At 36.3% G+C, this 17226-nt stretch overlaps 1 protein-coding gene across 4 annotated transcripts in view; it reads right to left on the reverse strand.

The window, feature by feature from the left end:
- Nucleotides 1–17226, reverse strand: part of LOC106876659 (tumor protein D53) — a 205132-nt gene that overhangs the window by 99962 nt on the left and 87944 nt on the right. For 2 of the 4 annotated variants that reach the window (XM_089348662.1, XM_089348660.1), the window contains exon 1: nt 16048–16146. The exons of 1 other annotated variant lie outside the window; for it this stretch is intronic. In XM_089348662.1, coding sequence (XP_089204788.1) covers nt 16048–16131 — 84 coding nt within the window. In that variant the 5' untranslated portion in view covers nt 16132–16146. Of the gene's footprint in view, nt 1–16047; nt 16147–16287; nt 16480–17226 lie in introns of those variants that run through there. One more of the 4 variants, XM_014925290.3, reaches the window with a different exon arrangement.

The following is a 17226-nucleotide window of genomic DNA, read 5'->3' on the forward strand; positions in this document are numbered from 1 at the left end:
GAAGTAATAAAATAAGGAAAATATAAAATGGAGTGAAATAAGAAGGAAATACTTTTTAGGGATTGATATTATTTGGAGTGAATGTAATTAATTAAGTCAATAGGATAAAATATGTATTGCGGGGGAGTATAGTATTATAAACTTGATAAATAATTTGTTAGCGTGGAGAGGGATAGGCTCAGATGAGCTAGTGTCCTAGATACACTGCATAAACATAGTCTTCAATGGTACACCAACAGCTAACAGATATATGACACTAATAATTAAGTTAAAGAAAATAACATTGGCTATAACCAGAAAATGCTTGTATATAATTGTCTGTTATAGTTTTCAGTCACTTTCAACATTCATATTCTATACTTATTTTAAAAGAGAAGCTATAGAATGTCAAATTAACATTTTATATGGTTCAGTGCATTTCTAACTGGAGTATTACAGAAACTAGCATAATGTATCTATGTCAATATGTCAGAGTGGTCTCTACAAGTTCCAGTACCTTAAGCTATTCTTCTCATAGAATCTTGTTCAACAAGTTGACAATCTGTTATTGTTCAGTCTCACATCAACACTGATCAAGCAGAGCATTCAAGCTCTGACCCACCCATTTTTATATTCAGGCATAATGTAGCCAAGACTATATGATCTAATGTGTTCTTCATTTATTAAGATGATAGGATTTGATTCTGAGAAAGATTTGGCTGCTATAACAGGTGGAGTGACCACATAGAAGCTCTCAATCTTAGCTCTTATTAACAAGTTGGTTATAATCCACAGAACACTGATATCGTCCCTTATTGCCTTTTAAGAAACTAGATCAACAATATAAATCCAGAATAGGTTCAGGTATGGCTATGTAGTTAAGAAGCTTGGTTTTGGGTTCAGTCCTACTGTTTAACACCTTGGGCAAGTGTCTTCTACTAGGGTCTCAAGCCTTGTGAGTGGATTTGTTAGATGGAAACCGAAAGTAGCCTGTCGTATATGTGTCTGTGTGTATCTTGTCTGGATATCATGTGATGATTGTAAATGAGCATATATATACACACACACACACACATATATATGCAAACATATATATATATACATATATACACACACATATATATACATACACAAATATATATATATATATATATATATATATATATATATATATATATATATACATACATATACACATACACATATACACATATACATACACACATACATATATATACACACACACAAACACATATACATACACATATATACACACACACACACATATATATGTATGTATGTATATATATTAGATATACTACAGCTACAGTCCAACTGAAGCCTTGTGAGTGGATTTCGTGAATATGTGTATATATTTTTGTGTGTGCCTGTGTTCATACCCCACCATCATTTGACAACCAATGTTGCTGTGTTTACATCCCCATAATTTAGCAGTTCGGCAAAATACACTGATAGAACAAGTACTAGGCTTACAAAGAATAAATCCTGGGGTCGATTTGTTCGACTAAAGACAGTGCTGCAGCATGGCTACAGTCACATAACTGAAACATGTAAAACAATAACAAACTATGCCATTTTAATCCCAAGCAATGCTGGGTATCTCTACTAGTATTGAATAAATGGTGTTTCACCAACTTATAGTGCTGTTATATTGTAATTGTCTTGTGGATCACAACATAAACATGGATTGTTCATTGATGTTTCGACAGGTCAATAGACTATAGGTAATGACTTTAGTGGGTGAAACAATAGTGGAAGATTACTAATGGCAGTAGTATGATCTTTTGCATGTTGGGCCTCACGGAGGCGATGGACAAGTGACTGAGGTCTTTGGTGATGCTGTGCTGAGAAAACTTGTCAAACCAAGTGAAATTGTAGTTGTGGCCATTGCTGGTGTTATGCTGGTAGCACGTAAAAGCACCCATTGCACTCTTGGAGTGGTTGGTGTTAGGGAGGGCATCCAGTCATAGAAACCATACAAAATCAGACTGAAGCTGGTGCAGCTCCTTGGCTTACCAGTTCCAGTCAAACCATCCAACCCATACCAGCATGGAAAGTGGATGTTAAATGATGCTGATGAAGACAATAAATTTCATGCTAGCTAAGTGAGCCAATGAGAAAAATTTTAATGTATTTAAGGGGCTATGAAAAAGTTTAATTATATACTCCAAGTATGTAGAAATGAAATAACTAAATAGACAAGATATTGGGCAATCAGTTTACCTAAATGCATAAAATTGACACCAAATTTTCCTCATGTCTCTCATTTTCTTAATGTTATGAACTTGTTGTTGTTGTTTGCACTCCATTGCTTATGACATCGAGAGTTCCAGTCGATCTGATCAACGGAACAGCCTGCTCGTGAAATTAACATGCAAGTGGCTAAGCACTCCACAGACACGTGTACCCTTAACGTAGTTCTCGGGCATATTCAGCGTGACACAGTTTGACGAGGCTGACCCTTTGAATTACAGGCACAACAGAAACAGGAAGTAAGAGCGAGAGAAAGGAATTTAATTTCTGCAAATGTATGACACAGGTAGTTAGTTATGTAACCATGACAACAGTATATTGCTTGTACACTTCAGGCCTACTTATTGTATTCATTCAATTTAAACTGCCACCACAACCACTGACTTCAAAGTCCATTTGAAACAGGATTTATTGATATACAGCCTGTTAGTCATCAACCCAATCTTCTTGCCTTTTCATCATCATCATCACCGTTTAACGTCCACTTTCCATGCTAGCATGGGTTGGACGATTTGACTGAGGACTGGTGAAACCGGATGGCAACACCAGGCTCCTTTTCCTACATACATTTTGTCCATTTTGTCTCTTTATTTATAAATGAACTTCTATATAATCACTCATCCAATCAAATCTCCACCAATTGTATTCAAATATCCTTAAAATGGATGAAAATATTGTAACAATAGTATTTATACATTGGGTAAAAATAATATTTCAATAGATTGTCTAGCAATACAATTTGCGCAGGAAAAGGGGAGTAAAATCTTTAAACATTACACAAAAATTTATCATATCAGTTAAATTTCTACAAAACTGCAAGCATTCTATTTTTGTAGTGTTAAATGATGTTAGCAAAAGAATAAAAAATAATCCAGCAAGGGAATTTACAGCCTCCTGGCAACTTGATTCTGTTCAAATCTCCATCTGACCACATGTTTTAAATCCAAACTTTCAGGACAGCCTACTTCACAATACAAAAACAATGGTTATCACTAAAAACATCTATTTAAATTGGTTGCTTCAGTGACACAGATTGCAAAAAGTAGACTTGACAAGATATACCAGAGAGCTTCCCTTGTATTATACTCTACCATCTTGAAAAAAATTAGGGATACATGTAATGTAGATACGGTGTGTCTGAGTAAGTACCTAGCCAAAAATAAACCTCTGTATTTGACTTTTGTTGACATAGAGAAAGCCTTTGACAGGTTTCCCTGCTCTCTTATCTAGTGGTCAATGTGGAAACTAGGGATAAAAGAGTGGTTGGTGAAAGCTGTACAAGCCATGTACAGGGATGCTGTCATTAAAGTGAGGGTTGGCAACGAGCATAGCAATGAATTCAGGGTATAAGTAGGGGTACACTAAGGATAAGTCCTCAGACCCCTCAGGGGACAAGTAGGGGTACATCAAGGAGCAGTCCTCAGACAGGAATTTAAGTCAAACTGCGCCTGGGAGCTCCTCTATCCTGATGACCTTGTTCTTAAAACTGAATCATCATCAGAACTGGAGACAAAATTTCAGGTGTGGAAGCAAGGTCTAGCTAGAATGAAAGGGCCTTAGAATTAATTTAGCAAAAACTAAAGTCTTAGTGAATAAGACAAATCACAAATCCCTTCAGGTAGATGGCCCTACTCAATATGTAGAAAAGGTGTAGGTACAAACTCCATAAAGTGTATCTGGTGCAAGCAATGGGCACATAAGAGGTGCAGCAATATCAGAGGAAGGTTAACAAGGAAAATACTCTTTGTGTACAGGTACAATAAACACTAGAAATGTACAGAAAATAGACTCCATCAAATGCCAGGGGGATACCTAGAAATAATTGATAGCTTCTATTATCTAGGTGAACAAGTTAGCAGTGGAGGTGAATGCTCTGAGAGTGTAGCTGCTAGAATAAGAATAGACTGAGCAAAGTTCAGAGAGATTCTACCTCTGTTGATAACAAACAGCCTCTCTCTTAGAATGAAAAGCAGACTGTATGATGACTGTGCGAACACAGCATCCACGTTCCATGGCAGTGCAATGTGGGCTGTGACCACAGAGGACATGCAAAGGCTTGAAAGAAATGAAGCCAGAATGCTTCGCTGGATTGCCATGACAGTGTGCATGTGTGACAGAGTGTAAGTGTCTTGTGTTTTGAAAACTGGGCACAAGAGGCATCAGATGTGATGTGCAAGAGAGACGAATGTGCTGGTATGGTCATGTGACACATATGGATGAGGACAGCTGCATAAAGAGACATGGGACGAGGTGGTGAAGCATAATCTTTGAATGTTGGGCCTCATGGAGGCAGCGACAAGTGACCAAGACCACTGGCAATATGCTGTGCTTGAGAAGACTCATCAAGCCAAGTGAAATAGTATTCATGGCCATTGCTGGTGTCATGTAAATGGCATCTGTGAAATCGTAATTTTGGCCATTGTCATGTAAATGGCACCCGTGAAATCATAATTATGGCTGTTGTCTGTAGTATGATCTTTGAATGTTGGGCCTCACAGTGGCGAGGTGGTGAAGCACAACCTTTGAATGCTGAGCCTCACAGAGGCGATAACAAGTGACGAAGACCTTTGGTGATATGCTGTGCTTGAGAAGACTCATCAGGCCAAGTGGAATCGTAGTTATGGCCATTGTCAGTGTCATGCCAATGGCATGTAAAAAGCACCTATTACACTCTTATAGTGGCTGGCGTTAGTAAGGGCATCCGGTTGTAGAAACCATGCCAAATCAGATTGAAACCTGGTGCAGCTCTCTGGCTTACTAGTTCCAGTTAAACCGTCTAACCCATGCCAGCATGGAAAGCGGACATTAGATGATGGTAATTTTTTTATTTTAATATTACTTTTCATTGCAATATTTCAGTATGTGTAAATCATTCCAATCTCAGTATTTATTTAAGTTTTTTTTCCCCTCTTAAAAAATATCAGTTATGAAGGTTTGGAAGCATATTTGTAAAATAAATAAAATGTTTTGACATTCGAACCCTGTGAATGTACTTAAAACAAAGACTTCAGGATATAAGTAACATTAGTCATATATAGCTAAACAAATCCTTCTTGTCATTCAACTCTATTAAAAGGCAAATAATGTCTGCAACCATAAAGAAAAGGCTAGTTGTTTATTTAGCTTCAGGTTGGCTTTAATCAAGCAGACCTATGATCAAAGATGTCCCAAATATAACCATCCAGGATTTTTTTTCTATATCCAAGATTAAATTATACAATAAGTACTTTTCTTTTAAGACAGCAGTATCCGGTATCTCAAAGATTTAGCTGCTACCTCCAGTGGGTTGATTAACAGCTTAGAGACTTCCTTTATTGTGTCAGAAAAGGTTTCTGCATTTAAGTTTATCTCTAAAAGATAAACCCAATAAACTACATGATAAAAACAAAATGGAATGTTATTGTAAATTTAGTTTACAGAAAACTTAAGAAACAATTTGGAATTTCTATCAAAAGGTGTGCTCTGGTACTGATTGTAACATCACTACCAGAGCACACCCTCTATAGAGTACACCTATAATACAACTATGCAAGTATCAATGGAGCACTAGTGTTTACTGACCACACTGTATAACATTAACTGCTAACAATTCATATCATCTAATGAAACAGTGTGGACAACATAAGCCCAGATGAGACAGAAGAGTAGTAAAGCCAATGTGGTGAGTTTTGGATTGTTTTCAAAGGTTTTATGAGCTACTTCCATGCCACTGGCATCTGATCAATCACTAAAATTACAAACCAATGAGGGAATCACTAAATGGCTGCCCAGCTTGGTAGAAACAGCAGTAGATTTTTTCATACCATACCCTAATGTCTTAAAAAAGAAAAAGACATTCATCAGTGACATTTTAATATGTTAAAAGATAGTCACAGCTAGAATACCTTTGGTCCAAGCTTTTCTCAATCGGAGCTGAGCTAATGGTAAATGATAACTAGAACAACATTTAACAGTATATCAGAAGTTATCATCATCATCATCATCATCATCGTTTAATGTCTGCTTTCCATGCTGGCATGGGTTTGACGGTTTGACTGGGACTGGTGAGCCAGATGGCTGCACCAGGCTCCAATCTGATCTGGCAGAGTTTCTACAGCTGGATGCCCTTCCTAACGTCAACCACTCCGAGAGTGTAGTGGGTGCTTTTACATGCCACCGGCACGAGGGCCAGTCAGGCAGTACTGGCAACGGCCATGCTCAAATGGTGTTTTTACGTGTCACCTGCACAGGAGCCAGTCCAGCGGCACTGGCAACACCCTCGCTCGAATGGTGTTTTCCACATACTACCGGCAAGAATATTTATTTATTCAATCTACTGGTGCAATAATTAGTCAATTACTTCAACTTATATTATCTTAAGTATGTATAAATATGTGATTAGTGATATTGATCTTTTATTAAAAAATCTGGTACTTATTTCTGATATGTAAGTAAACTGACAAAAATAAAATCTACCCAGCAACAAAACAAAATGAACTGGTAATCCAATACCTAATCCATTTGACCATCTCACTTCGATGTGCCACAGTTTGTTAATGGTAACTAACACAGGACCACAGCGTTATTCCAGTTTTGTCTCAGTCAGCTCACTGAATACTGTTCTTTAACACAGAAGAATGAAGCAACCAAGTGTTTGGTTGTGACACACAAACTCAGTAAGGCAATGTTAATCTCAGAAAATAATATTCTTAGAGCAAATGTCACTTGATTTGAAAAATATGAAGAACCCGTAACATAAAAAAACTTTCAATAATAGAAAAGAAAACAAATTAGGTATATAAAATGACAATGACAATAATGGAAGTAACAAAAGCAATGAAGATAATATATGCAGCAACAAATGTGATGGGACCAATGAAATCTGACATTCTCTAGAACTGAAGAACAACATTTCAAGTGTTAAGCAACTCTTATTTGAAACATTAATTAATTTGGAGTTTCATATTTGTTTAACTATTTGTAATGAGATATATAAATAAATCCAAAAACAGTATGGTCAGCCAGTAAAAGTTAAATAAGGTTAAGAGGAATTTACCCATAAGTAGACTGTTGCATAAACTTATGCATATTCCTCATCTTAAATAACAACAGCATTTATATTAACAGTTCTTGTATATTTAGGTTGAAATGTCCCAAGCCAATGGTGGTAATCTTTTTGAAATGATGACAGATTCCAGTGAAAAGAAAAACAACAAAATCATGAAAATTAACTGTTGCTGAGTGAATATGATTAATTACAGCCAAGCTGTTGAAAATAAGCACCTACATAATTGGGTCATAATTATAGATAACTTACAATGAGAACTGAATCATAGCTAGCACTCATTTTAGTTATTTTTATCAATGCCAATTCCATAAATAAAGATTGTAAATGGAAATTACTCATTTAAAGGAGCGAATACCTGTTAAATCATTGTATCAAATGACAATAAGTAATAGGAGTCTAATAGCCCCACTGAGTCATAAGGGCTGCTCTTGAAGACTTTGTATTCAGTATAGTGTATCTAGGGCAAGTCAGTGAGGCAAAGTTCATTCATACCTCTCCAACCAACACTCAAAAATTTCACACAGTAAGATAAAGAAATACTTGTTAGTTATACAGAGCTCTTGCTGTTTACAGTCTGTAAGTTGATACCAAACTTGGTACTTATTTCACAAAAGGTTTGACAAAGTCATGTTGAGAAGTAATTGCACTGGCCACGAACACACAAGTATGGAATGCACACTTTGGTTGATGTTTCATCAATTTAGCCAAATATAAGCCACATATGGTACGCTATGTAGAGATTTACAGAAAAAAAAAGAAAAGAAAAAAATAATTGCACATGAAGGAAGAAATTTGCATATGTCCAACAATCTGAGGATCAGAAACATGAAGTGTTCAGGATTGTGAAACAATGTGTAAAGGAGCACCACAATGCCATTGGCAATAAGTGTACTTGGAATGAAGGCATACTCAAAGGAATCAAACAAATGGATCAGATTATGATGGTCACAGAGAGTCATAGTCTGAGACAGAGTAGACCTAAATGAGATGTAGTTTGGCTTCATGCCCAAAAGAGGTACCATAGATGCAATCTTCCTAGTGAGGCAGCTGCAGGAGAAATACTCGGTTAAGAATAAACCACTATTTCTGGCTTTCATTGCTTTGGCGAAGGCATTTGACAGGGGACCACATTCAGTAATTTGGTGGTCACTGAGGAAGCTAGGTATAGACAAATAACTTGTGGTGGCTGTGCAAACTGTATACAAAGATGCAGAAAGTAAAGTGAGAATCAGCAACAATTTCAGTGACAAATTTACTGAGAAGGTAGTTCATCAAAGTTCAGTCCTCTCCTATTCATCATAGTCTGGCAGGCCATCACAGAGTGAGATTGGCCACGAGAGCTCCTATATATTGATGATTTAAGCTCTCAAAGATAAATTTATAGTGGAATAAGAGAGGAAATTTTAGGCATGGAAGACAAACCTTGATGCAAGAGGTTTCCAAATAAACTTAGTAAAGACTAAGTAGGAAAGACGACAGGACCTTGATATCTTCTGGGAAATGGTCTTGCTTGATAAGCAGGAAAGAAGTAGGTATAAACTCCAAAAGCTGTACCCAATGTAAGCTAAGGATACATGAGAGGTGTAGTAGAATTACAGGCTAACAGAGAAAGTAAACTTATGTGTCATCCACTGGAGCAATACATATTATGAGCACACTGGAAATAGATTCTCTTGAATACCTGAATGACATGCGAGAAGAAATCAATAACTTTGGTTACCCAGGAGACATAATTAACAGGGGAGATGGTTGCTCCAAAAGTATAGTAGCAAGGGTAAGAACAGGCTGAAATAAGTTCAGGGAGCTTTTACCACAGCTGGTAATAAAGGTCTTTTCCCTCAGAGTGAAGAACAGATTGTAAAACACTTATGTTTGAACTGTAATGCTGCATTGTAGTGTGACATATGCCTTGAATGCAGAGGATTTGAGAAGATTGGAAAGACAAGAAGTGAGTATATTCCATTGGATGTACAATGTAAGTGTGCATGAACAATATAGTACAAATGTGCCGAAAGAAAAACTGGGCATAACAGGAATCAAATGTAGTATGCCAGAAAAGGACTGCACTGGTATGGACATGTGGTTCATATGGCTGACAATAACTATATAAAGAAGTATTGATCTCAATGTGGACGGAGTTTGTAGAAGAGAGAGAGAGAGAGAGAGAGAGAGACCCAAGAAGACATGAGACAAATTGGTGAAGGCTAATCTCAGGATCTTGAACCTCACGGAGGAGATAGCAAAGGATTTGGATGGCTGATGATAAATAGTTCTTGAGAAGACCTGTCCAACTCAGTGAAACTAAGTTCTAGAAGAGCTGTGTGTGTGTGCATATGTACATATATGCACAAGTGAGCCATTTGCTCAATTTTATCCCCATTATCTCTCTAACTGCAGCATTTCCTCAATACCATTAAACCCTTCTCACTACTCAGAACCATTTCCCTTGATATTCATCCCTTATCCCTAATACTGTCCTCTCCACCTACATTTTATATTGCTCCCCCCCCCCCCCCACTACATTCACTATTCTGCCACCATGTTTTTCACTCCCTCCATGCATTATACCTGCCTCTTTCTCTCATCCCCACACCCTTACAACTTAGCCAACCACTCATCATCTCTCATCTTTCCCCTGTCTACAGTGTATCAGCATTATTTTTCTGCCACACTTCACTCCTTACCCACCATTCACTACATCCGCCCTTCAGCCATATCAAACCTCTAAAGTTGTTGCCTACTCTTCCCTGCCTCTTTAACTCAGCATCCACTCAACACTAGTTCTTCATTCGTTATATTTGTTGCCTCACTCATTCCCTATCTCTCACACTCCCATACATTCTTGCTATCAACCCACATTCCTGGCTCTTTTACCTCCATTCACTTCTACTCACCTCATAGCTTGAGGGTCAACACAAACTCCTTATCATCACTATTTTTATCTCTTTCTCACCCCCACTTCAATCACCCATTTCTCTTCTAAATAGTGAGTAGCCATTTAATCCCTCTACAGCAAGAAATCATTTCTGCTCTGGCTCCTTATCTCATACTTCTAGCATAAATCCGCCTCTTTCTCTGTCTGGGTTCATAGTCTTGCAAGCTACATGACAATCTCACTAGTGTTAGTGGAATGAAAAAAGCACCCAGTAAATGCTGTAAAGTGGTTGATGTTAGGAAGGGTATCCAACTGTAGAAACCATGCTAAAGTAGATTGTGGGATACAAAGCAGTCTTTGAACCCATTAGTTCCTGTCAAACTGCTCAACCCAACATAAAACATGTATTCCAATAGCCATCTAGTCATGATTTCTTTTCTTTTTTATTGTATGTCATCTTATAATTCCCATTTTATACATTTGTCATACAGAAGTGTTGACAAATATTCATCAGATCTTTGTTTCTACCTGACCACTGTCAGTTTACATTTGACAAAACCAACTTAAGTCAACTGATTTCTTATGAAACTCCAGAAACAGAAATTGTAAATATGAAAACTTGAGTATGAACAGCAACAAATTCCTAAAACTTGCATGATGAATTTGTATCCTGCAGTTAGGATTTTTGTTTTCATATGTTGTATAAGTTTTGTAATTATATTTTACTGCAACGATCTGAAAAGATTTTACAATTTACAGAAATTAACTAGCAATATCTTACTACTATACAGAATGAAGGTTGAAGTTGTCTTAACATTACAATAGAAAAAAAAAAAAAACAGAATAAGAACTGGTCTTATGAGTTCTTTTAGTTCATGAAAGAATAACTTAATTCTATATAGGTTTAGTTTTAGCACACTGATATTCTTGTCATATCAATTTTTATTAAGCTTCAGAATTTGGTATGAACACATGGATAGTGAACAAAAGAAGTCTATTTGAATAACTAGCAATAGAAGCTCAGTCATATATACAGCAAGTAAGTTGAATAAGGCTTAACTTAATCATTGAGTCTATTCTCTGAGTGAAACATTGATAGAATTTTTCAGTAATGGATACAATGCAACAGTTTACCATTACTTTCTTTATCTAGATATGAAGCTTAATTTGTGAGCACATTCTTTGCCTGTGCATTTCAATCTAGAGGACTTGACTATTAATCTTTAGCTCTATCTCACTTTGTATACTCTTCTTCTAGATATATTGTTCATACCCATTACATTTCCATACCATTTTCATCATTACTTTTAAAAACATGGGTTAATACTTGGGGTATGTAGGCACTCCCTCAAAATCTGTGCTAAATTGATATCAAGTTTGCATTGCACAATGATTTAACTCATTTCTTTTCACTCCTGCATGTCTTTTGACTTCACAGCTCAAGTTTCACTGGCACACAGTATCACACATACTTGTCAACAACCAGCAGTTCCCGAATCTCATTCCAGTCATTTCAGATTCTAGAAATTATGCTATTCTCTCCTCATTGCAGTGCTAACAGCATTTTTTTTGTTACTTAATTACTTCTTTAAGTAAATAAATTCATCAAATTCAATTTTCAATTTTCAGATGATTGCACTATTTATTATACAATTTATATTTTGGTTCCAAATCAGTGTACAAGTATACTGCATCATTTGTGAACCCACTATTGCTATTTTGTAACTCACTTTTATGGACATCTGTAATCATCATCGTTTAACGTCCGCCTTCCATGCTAGCATGGGTTGGACGATTTGACTGAGGACTGGTGAAACCGGATGGCAACACCAGGCTCCAGTCTAATTTGGCAGAGTTTCTACAGCTGGATGCCCTTCCTAACGCCAACCACTCAGAGAGTGTAGTGGGTGCTTTTACGTGTCACCCGCACGAAAACGGCCACGCTCGAAATGGTGTCTTTTATGTGCCACCCGCACAAGCCAGTCCAGGGGCACTGGCAACGGCCACGCTCAAAATGGTGCATCTCATGTGCCACCCGCACAAGAACCAGTCCAGGGGCACTGGCAACGATCTTACTTGGCTTGCCGGGTCTTCTCACGCACAGCACATTTCCAAAGGTCTCAGTCAGTAATGAACTGCTTTAACAATAGAGTTTAAAAATGTGGGTTTGAAGATATATACTGAGCCTCAGTGAACCCTAACAAATAACTTACTATTTAATCTATCATCATCATCATTTAGCATCCGTTGTCCATGCTGGCATGGGTTGGACGGTTTGACCAGGGCTGGCAAGCTGGAAGGCTGCACCAGACTCCAGTCTCATTTGAAATGGTTTCTACGGCTGGATGCCCTTTCTAATGCCAACCATTCCGAGAGTGTAATGGGTGCTTTTACGTGCCACTGGCATGGGTGCCATTTACATGACATGGTATCTGTCACAACTGTGATTTTACTTGACTTGATGGGTCTTCTTCTCAAGGACAACATAATGCCAAAGGTCTAGGTCATTGCCTCTGTGAGACCCAACATTTGAAAGGAGCTTTTCATGTGCCACCAGCATTAGCCACCTTGTCTCTGTGAGGCTCAAAGCTTGAAAGGTGCTCTTTATGTACTACTAGCATGGGTACCAGTTATGTGACACCAGCATCGGCCACAACTACGATTTCACTTGGCTAAACTGGTCTTCTGAAGCACAGCATTTCGTAAATGATCTTGGTCACTAGTCATTGCCTCTGTGAGGTCCAAAGTTTGAAATTCATGCTTCACCACCTCCTCCCACGTCTTCTTGAGTCTACCTCTACCACAGGTTCCCCCCACAGTTAGAGATCGGCACTCTTTACACAGCTGTTCTCGTCCATACACATCACGTGGTTGTTAAACCTGATAGAAATAGTAGTCAAATCATCTTTAATTCACATCGTACTACCTTAGGGGAAGAAAAAAAAGGATACAATGGATAATGTAGCCCAATACACTTCTAAAAAGATATGATGGCTATAGTTGGAAGGCTGTTAATGATAGATCTACTCAATCAGTTTATCTGAGGTTAAAATGGAAAGGTTCAGTCTATTTGTCACCAAGTAGTATATTCGTTTTTTGTAAGCTGATGACAAATGAGGACGAAACCATTGAGACTTGGATTACACACACACACACACACAATAAGATTGGTTAGCCAGCATAATATTTAGTAATACTTGTCTATGAATACTTTTTCTCCTCTGAAGACAAGTACAGCTACATCATTTTAGACACTGTTGACACACAGGCTCATCTGGACATTGTCTCACACATCTAAGCTCATTATGCCTCACCATGACACAATGAAATTAAGATTACATAAAGTATGATTTAACTGGTGAAATTCTCTTAAGCAAGAATTCTTTTTCAATGGGAATGATCTGCAGCAAAGAAGTGTGATATTACAATTTTAATTAGCAATTAAATATCCAGAATTTTTATTCACCCTAGCCCTGTGTTTACATGTGTTGGATTGATATTCCTCATTGATATTTAATGACAGGTCAGCTCTGATCAAGCAAACACACAATCAAAACGTGTTCCAATGGTAACCATGCTATCTTTTCTGTTAGTCAGGCTTTGTGTATCTATGACTACTACATAATCTAATGTATCCTTACTTTCATAAAACAGTATAGTTGTTTTGAAGGAGATTTGGTAGTTATTTCTGGCAGGTTGACTGACTGCATTGAGGCACCCTCATTAACTTGTGGATTGATGTTATGCTTCGTAAGGTTTTCATTTTATTTTATTGCTAGATGATAATGCTTGCATCAATAAGTGTGATTGATTCGAGTTCATGTATATGTTGTGCTGAATCAATAAAGCAAATGACAATGATTTCGACTCACATATTATGAATATTGCAATGTATGTGAACATGTATACATATCCTTTTACTGGTTTCAACCACTGGACCTGTGCTAGGGCATCATATTCATGGTGTTTAGGTGATCATATCAACGTCAGAACTGTTTCAGTCAAGTACTTATTTTATAGATTTCTATTTACAAAACTTTTAAGTTAGAGAACATAGTGGGATACAACATAAAAAGATACAGATACACTTACATTATGTATATGTGTGAAATTTTTACCAAATTCTACTCACAAAGTAATGGTCACCTGAAGCTAGAGTAGAACACACATCTGCCCACTGTACATATTTAAACATTACTATTTTTAATTATCACAGAAAATGAAATTTGAATAGTATCTAATTAAAGGAGTAGTCCTAAAATCAATTGGTAATGAAACAGTCGGTTCATTATTTGTTCTTTATATTCTTTGAATTGGTTAGCATTTCTTTCAATCGCAAGGAAATCATTATAATGAGACAATTTTCCAGCCCTAATGTAAAGAAAGTGACAATATTATTTACTGCTTATAACTCATAGGTTTTTATTAGCCATTAAAAATTATTGGCCAAACGTGTCAGGGGATTAGTTTCCCCTTTCATCCTGTGTGTACACATACGCTATATGTTTATAATGCACTGAAAACTTTGAGCAGGATTCACAAAGGAACATAATATTATGTTATTAGTGAACTTGAGTTTACACCCAGTTATAAAGTTTTAACTAATCAATAACTTTTTAAGTTTCTGTTGGGACAGACATGACGTTTCTGACATCTTTTAGAAAGTAGCCTACTTTCTCTTCAACATAGCCTATATTTTTGTATATTTGTATATATATATATATATATATATATATATATATATATATATATATATATATATATATATATAGCCAGTTCTGCAGCAGCAGTTAATTCACAAAATATAAATTTATCAATGGGTTATCCCAATGAAAAAAAAAAATGTCCGAGTATTATGTACAAACGAACATTCAACTTACACATCATCCGCATTCCACGATGATGCAAGGTTGTTTGGAGAGTGCAATGAAAGAGAAAGATCGATTTAGTATTTCTCTCGGCTTACTACAACAAGAGTACATCATTTTCACTGAAAGATACTGGTGTCTACATCACATAAATATTATATTTGTTTCATGCATATTAATAGATTTCTATAACCATACTTGTTAAATATGTAAATCACAATCGGGATGTAATAGGTATAAAACCATAAACATAGGTTTAATATAATAACCAAAAAGGAAAGAGGAAAAATCAATAACACATACACACAAAATAAAGCTTTAGCTTAATGACCGAAACAAGATTCGTTACAAACAAACACATCACGATTACAGAGGCTTGCTAAATTTGCTGAATCGAAACGTGTATGTAAACATAAATGTAGTGAGAGGGGTGTAATACATAAACGAACATGTGCTTAGGAGGTGCACTACCGGAAGAGAGAGAGAGAGAAATGGCTTCGGTATTCCCAAACTGAATCAAAAAATCTTACGGAGATATTTTACTAGATGCGAGACATTGAAAATCGAAATCAGCTGATATTTGCCGGAAGCATCATAAGAATAAACAACTTCGTAGCAGTATAGTATAATCTCTAAGGTGCATAGCAAATGCACATATATATATATAATTATAAACATAATTACACACATACATTTTATATATATATATATATATATATATATATATATATATATGCATATCAATACATTCGTGTGTGTATAGTAACCACTATACTTCTGTTAACTATGTAGCAATGCAATTTACAATAAAATAAATTACTTTCATCATATAAATGTAAAAAAAGTATGATTCATAACTTGAACACAAATAATAACGAAAGTAACAGTAGTATTTTGATCATTATGATGCCTAGACAAGTAAAATAAAGTGCATTCTCCAGGGACAGTAGATTTTTTTTTCACAAGTCTTGAGAGTTACAAGATATGAAGAAATATAAATTTACGAAGCTCATGTCTTTCTTTCGAGCATTAGCAACATGAATAAAGCGGCTCCAGTTGGGAAATCGAAACCGGGTCGTTAACTCCATTTTTATCACCAAGAACATAAAAACACGTCGAAGTTAATATTGTAGCGATGACGTAGTCGAAAGTGTTCGGAATGATGATCATGCAAGAAAAAGAAAGTAAAGTTTAAAAGGAAATTATTTTTAAAAAAATGTAAAATGAAAAAAATTGATAAAAACCGTCAATATCTGTGTCAAATTCTATTGCATAGCTGGATAACCCAATAGATTCCGCCATCATGATTGCCGAGGAGACCTCTCCCAAATTAAAGAAAACGTGAAGACAAAAAAAACCGTAAAAGATATTAAAATGTATAAACAGTCACTAGAAATTGCAGAACGAGCAGGAGCAGACAGCCAGCCAGCCAGCTCGCCAGCCAACCTGCATGTCCGCCTAGCTGTTTGTATGTCTGTCTGTCTGACCAGTCACTGACACATCTGCCAACGACCATCAAAACAAGTCGTTTCTCCATCAAAACACTTCAATATGTTCATAGAGTAAGCAGAAGACTAAACAAACCATCACCGAGTAGTCCATCATTTGGTTTCGATCACTTCACAGAACTTATCATTTTATCTCATTTATATATATATATATATATCACATCGCATGCTTGTGTGGAAAACAATAATAATTGTTATTTATTAACATCTTTGGGTTTTACAACCCACCCAGTCAAACTTCAGCGCTTGATGAAATAAATACTAGGCATAATTACAGTTTAATGCTTCCCACCAACTCTGTTTCCTCAACTTTCTTACTAATGCGTATAGTTAATGAATTTTTGCAGATATCTTTTCCGTGGATGCTGGTGAAAAGAAAACTTTCTTTCAATTTAATTTTCTTTTGCGTAGTAGTGATGGTGCGTCAGAAAGAAAAGATGTTCGTACCTTTTTTAACTTGCTCATGGTGCATACATCATAATGATATCATTCAGATAAGATGATAGAGTATCGTCCAGAATATATTTGATCTGTATTGTAGTTGACTAGTTCCTTAATGCTTTGAATATTTTCCAGCTGTACTGGAAAATTCGGGAATTTTTTTTTTTTTCAATGACTTTATGCTGTGCAACAACGACGTGCAAGTTATTGAATAAGTTAAAAGGGTATAGATTT

Source organism: Octopus bimaculoides, chromosome 3, assembly GCF_046866305.1.
Source record: "Octopus bimaculoides isolate indiv1 chromosome 3, ASM4686630v1, whole genome shotgun sequence".
NCBI lineage: Eukaryota > Metazoa > Mollusca > Cephalopoda > Octopoda > Octopodidae > Octopus > Octopus bimaculoides.